The 4053-nt window shown below is 56.5% G+C and overlaps 1 protein-coding gene across 1 annotated transcript in view; it reads right to left on the reverse strand.

Moving 5' to 3' along the window:
* The window catches only part of SNX11 (sorting nexin 11), a 3639-nt gene extending 2021 nt beyond the window's left edge, over positions 1-1618 (reverse strand). The window contains exons 1-5 of the mRNA XM_009082611.1: positions 1577-1618; positions 1242-1328; positions 879-979; positions 557-655; positions 196-408 (exon numbers count right to left, since the gene is read on the reverse strand). Of these exons, the coding sequence (XP_009080859.1) occupies positions 196-408; positions 557-655; positions 879-979; positions 1242-1328; positions 1577-1597 (521 nt within the window). The 5' untranslated portion in view covers positions 1598-1618. The remainder of the gene's footprint in view (positions 1-195; positions 409-556; positions 656-878; positions 980-1241; positions 1329-1576) is intronic.
* Positions 1619-4053: the final 2435 nt, after the last annotated feature.

Here is a 4053-nt window from a genome sequence, read left to right on the forward strand (position 1 = left end):
ACAAGTATCCTGGGATACACACCAGGGATCCAGGACTGCCCTGAGATGCACATCAAGAAGCTGTAACTGCTCTGGGATGCAGAGCAAGGAGCTGGGACTGCCCTGGGCTAAACAACAAGGATCCAGGGCTGCCCTGGGATGCACACCAAGGATCCAGGACTGCTCTGGGCTGCTCCTCCCTCCCCTGGGCGTTACCTGTGGCGCAGGTCCCCTCCAGGCAGGGATGCAGGACGACTCTCCTCCTCCTGCACCCAGCCACAGTTGGACATGGCATAGTGCAGGATGGCCTCTGTCACTGTCTGTGTGCCCTGGCCCTGCACACAGGCCTCGATGTCAGGGACAGAGAGCTGGCTCTGCAGGAAGAGGTGCAATCGGCTGTCGGAGAGCAGCACCACGTTCTGCACCACCCTGGGCACGGAGAGAGGTGGGTGAGTGGGGCAGGAGCACGTTGAGCATTGACACTGTGACACTGACAGCTCTGCTGTCACCTCACAGCCACAACCCCTGAGCTGTGTGTCCACTCCCTCCCTCCAGCTCTCACAGAACCTCTACTCACTTCTCCAGGAACTGCTGCAAGCCTTGTCTCCTCTTCTCAATGAACTCATCTGTGCTGCCCACGAAGAAGGTGGATTTTCCAGGCAGCTCTGGGACAGGTCTGCAGGGATGGAGCACAGACAGAGCTCTGGGTCACATCCCACCAGTGCCAGCACATGGAGAGGGACACTGTGCCAGCAGCTGCCAGGGCCCTGCTTTGTGCAGGGATCCTGAGAGCTCACATATCCCATTTCCCTTGCTGAGGTTTCTCTCCATGTCTATCCTGAGCTCCCAGGGCATTGGGAAAGAAGGGGAGAAGAGGAAGGAGAGCAAGGAATACTTACACCAATCCAGCATTCTTCTGGAGTTGCCTCCTGAGCCACACGAACTCACGGTAGCGGCGCCGCACGCACGAGGTCTTGGCAGTGAAGGCCTTGCTGTTGGTCTGCAAAACAACCCACCCACCAGGGCAATGATCCATGGCACTGGGAGGGCAGTGAGGAAGAGGAAGGCAGGATATCCCCTGTACTGCCTCCCCCAAGCCCAGTGCCTAAGGGATCCCTCAGTGCTGCATCTCACACCCAACACAGGGAGGGATGAGCTGTGTTTTCCCAGCTCCTTCCATGCCCACACGGTGGAAAACTCCACTCCTGAGGCTCACAGCTGAGCTCTGCAGCTCAGCCTCCTGTCCCTCAGCCCCAACTCACGTGGAGGAAGATCTTATAATCCACATAGGAATTCCAGGAGCCTTCGTTCTGCACGCGAGGGTCCTGCACACGCACGGTGGTCAGCTCCTGTGGGACACACGTGGCCTCAGGGATGCTCCAGGGACAGGTATCCCCCTCCACACCTGCTTCTTCTTCCCCAGGGACAGTGCAGACAGCTCCAAACATTCCCATTCCTGTCCCCAGCTGCCTCTCAGCTCTGCCCCATGGATCCTCCTCAGCTTTCAGGTCAACCCAGACCACCTAGTGGTGCCAACCCCTAGATCTGCCAAGCCCCAGCCAGGAATAAAACCGTGTCAGAAACAAAAGGATCTTACTTCCTCTCGGTTTTCCAACATCCTAGAGCCAATTCCCAGCAGGAAACATCTGGAAAAACATAGGATTAGAAAAGCAAGATCAGCACATCAGGATTTTCCATGGATTCTGTGTCTCCATGGCATCGTGCACCTCTGTCCCGTCCATCCCCCCATGCTCAGCTGCACTCCCTGATCCATGAAATTAAGAGGATGAATCCAAATCCAGCAGTCCCCAAGGAAGAGAACATCCAGCACGTGCTCCTGAGGCAACCTGGGCTGTTGGGCTCCCACTGGGATGTGCTGGGATGACCAGAGCCTGCAGCACCTCCTTCCTCCAGGGTTTGTCTTCAGGTCAATCTGCCCAGAGCTCCAGTGGAATTCCTGCAGCTTTCAGGAACAGCACTCAAATTCCCTGGCTCACAGAGCTGAGCAGGATTCCAGGCTGGGACCACCTGAGAGGTTCCTGAGGAGCTGCCTGCCCTCCTCTCCCACAGCACATCCCTGCTCCCTGGACTGGGATCTCTGGGAGAGCCTTTTCCCTGGAGGAACTCCTGGAACAGCCAGCACCAAGACCCCAGCTCCCAGTTTGCTCCTGCAGAGCCCAAACTGGAAACACAGGAGGGAGGGAAGGTGGGAGGACCCATCCCACTCCCTGCAGGGACAGGTCTGTGCTGACTCTCCGGGGGAGCCGGTTGGGCTGGCCAGGAGAAATCCCTGGTTTTACCAGAATTCCCTTCTCCCAAAGGCCTCTCCTGCAGCAGGGAGCTCCAGCAGGAGCTTGGCAGGGCTGTCCAAGCAGGAGATCCCACTGCCCCTCAGCACAGACCTGTTCTCCTGCCACTCCAGCAAGTCCTGTTATCCCCACACAGATGTTCCCTTTAGAGTCATGGAATATCTTGAGCTGGAAGGGACACACAAGGATCATTGATCCAACTCCTGCCCTGCCCAGGACACCCCAAAATCCCACCCTGTGCCTGAGAGTGTTGTCCAAACACTCCTGGAGCTCTGTCAGCCTTGGGGCTGTGCCCACTGCCCTGGGGAGCTGTTCAGTGCCCAAACACCTCTGGGGGAAGAACCTTGTCCTGATATCCAACCTAACCCTCCCCTGGCACATCTCCAGTCATTCCCTGCTCCTGTCATTGGTCCCAGAGAGATCAGTGCTGTCCCCTCATGAAGAAACTGCAGACCTCGAGGTCTCCCCTCAGTCTCCTCCTCTCCAGGCAGAACATTTCTCTCCAGCTCCTCCACAAATCCCCTGGAAAAGCAGCAAATTCCAGTTTCCCACCCCTTTATGTCTGCATTTTGCTCCTCCAAACCTTCCTTCCCCTTCTCTCAGTGGGAATAGGGACACTGCCAAGCATTGGGTACCACAAAGGTCCCTGGTGCCCCCAGTACTGCCCAGTATTCCCATCCCCCTGGTGATCCCAGATCCTGCAGGACAATCTGCTCCACCCTAAGATGCTCCTGCAGCAATTCCCGAGCTGCAACACCATGGACACAGTGCCAGGCTTGGAGGAGAGGAGGGACAGTTAGCTAAACCCCCCCAAAATCCCATAAACCCCCGATCCAAGCAGTAAAATCCTGATGGAGATGTGCACACACAGACCAGGAATACTCGTCAGGGGGAGCTGGAAGACCGAGTGTGTTCTGTGTCCTGGTTTCACCTCCGCTGCAGGATTTGCAGGAGGCTTTGGGATGAGCCAACAGCTCCAGGATTTCAGCCGGCACAGCCCTTATTCCCAAGGGATTCGACTGAGCTATCCCTCACCTGTTCCCTGTTCCTGGAGTTCTGCCTTTTAGGCCATGGGAGCTGCCAGGAATCGCAGGTTTCTCCCTGCTCCCATGGGAGCGAAGCTTGGCTGAGGCTGGAGTTAATTTTTTGCTGGGACAAAAAGGAAGGGCTTGAGCCTCAAACCACGCTGGAAAAATCCAGCCGCACCGGTTTGTGCTTCCTGCAGAATTCCAGTCATCCCAGAAAGGGTTAATCACAGCCGGGAAGAGTTTGGGATGGACTGGGAGAGACGAGGGATGGTTGGGACTCACTGAGCTCCCCTGGAGCTGGATCGAGCTGCTGCTTCCAAGCTGAGCTGTAAGGAGGAGGGGAGAGAGGGCAACATCCCAAAAAAAAAAAAATAATAACCCAAGCCACGCTCTGGAGCACATGATCCTTCCCTAGGGAAGGAGCCAAATGTGCCATGAGTCAGTCGTGGGGAAGCTCTGCCCCTCCCCGTGCTGGGGGCTCCCAGCCAGAACCAGTTCGACTGCACAACTGGGACCTTTATGTTCCCCAATCCCATGAGATCATAGCCCTAGATTCCCTGCGGAATCGTCTTCCCGTTGCTTTTGAGAGCAACTGGCTCTGCCCAACCGCCTGGATTAAAAATGCAGGAGGGACACGGAGAATTTGCCTAATGGAACCGCAGAAGGTTGCCAAGAACTGGAATTCCATTCCCAAGGGTGTTCCCAGAAGCTGTGGAGGAGGGGAGATGGCCTTGGGC

This window comes from Acanthisitta chloris, unplaced genomic scaffold (assembly GCF_000695815.1).
Source record: "Acanthisitta chloris isolate BGI_N310 unplaced genomic scaffold, ASM69581v1 scaffold25019, whole genome shotgun sequence".
NCBI classification, from domain to species: domain Eukaryota; kingdom Metazoa; phylum Chordata; class Aves; order Passeriformes; family Acanthisittidae; genus Acanthisitta; species Acanthisitta chloris.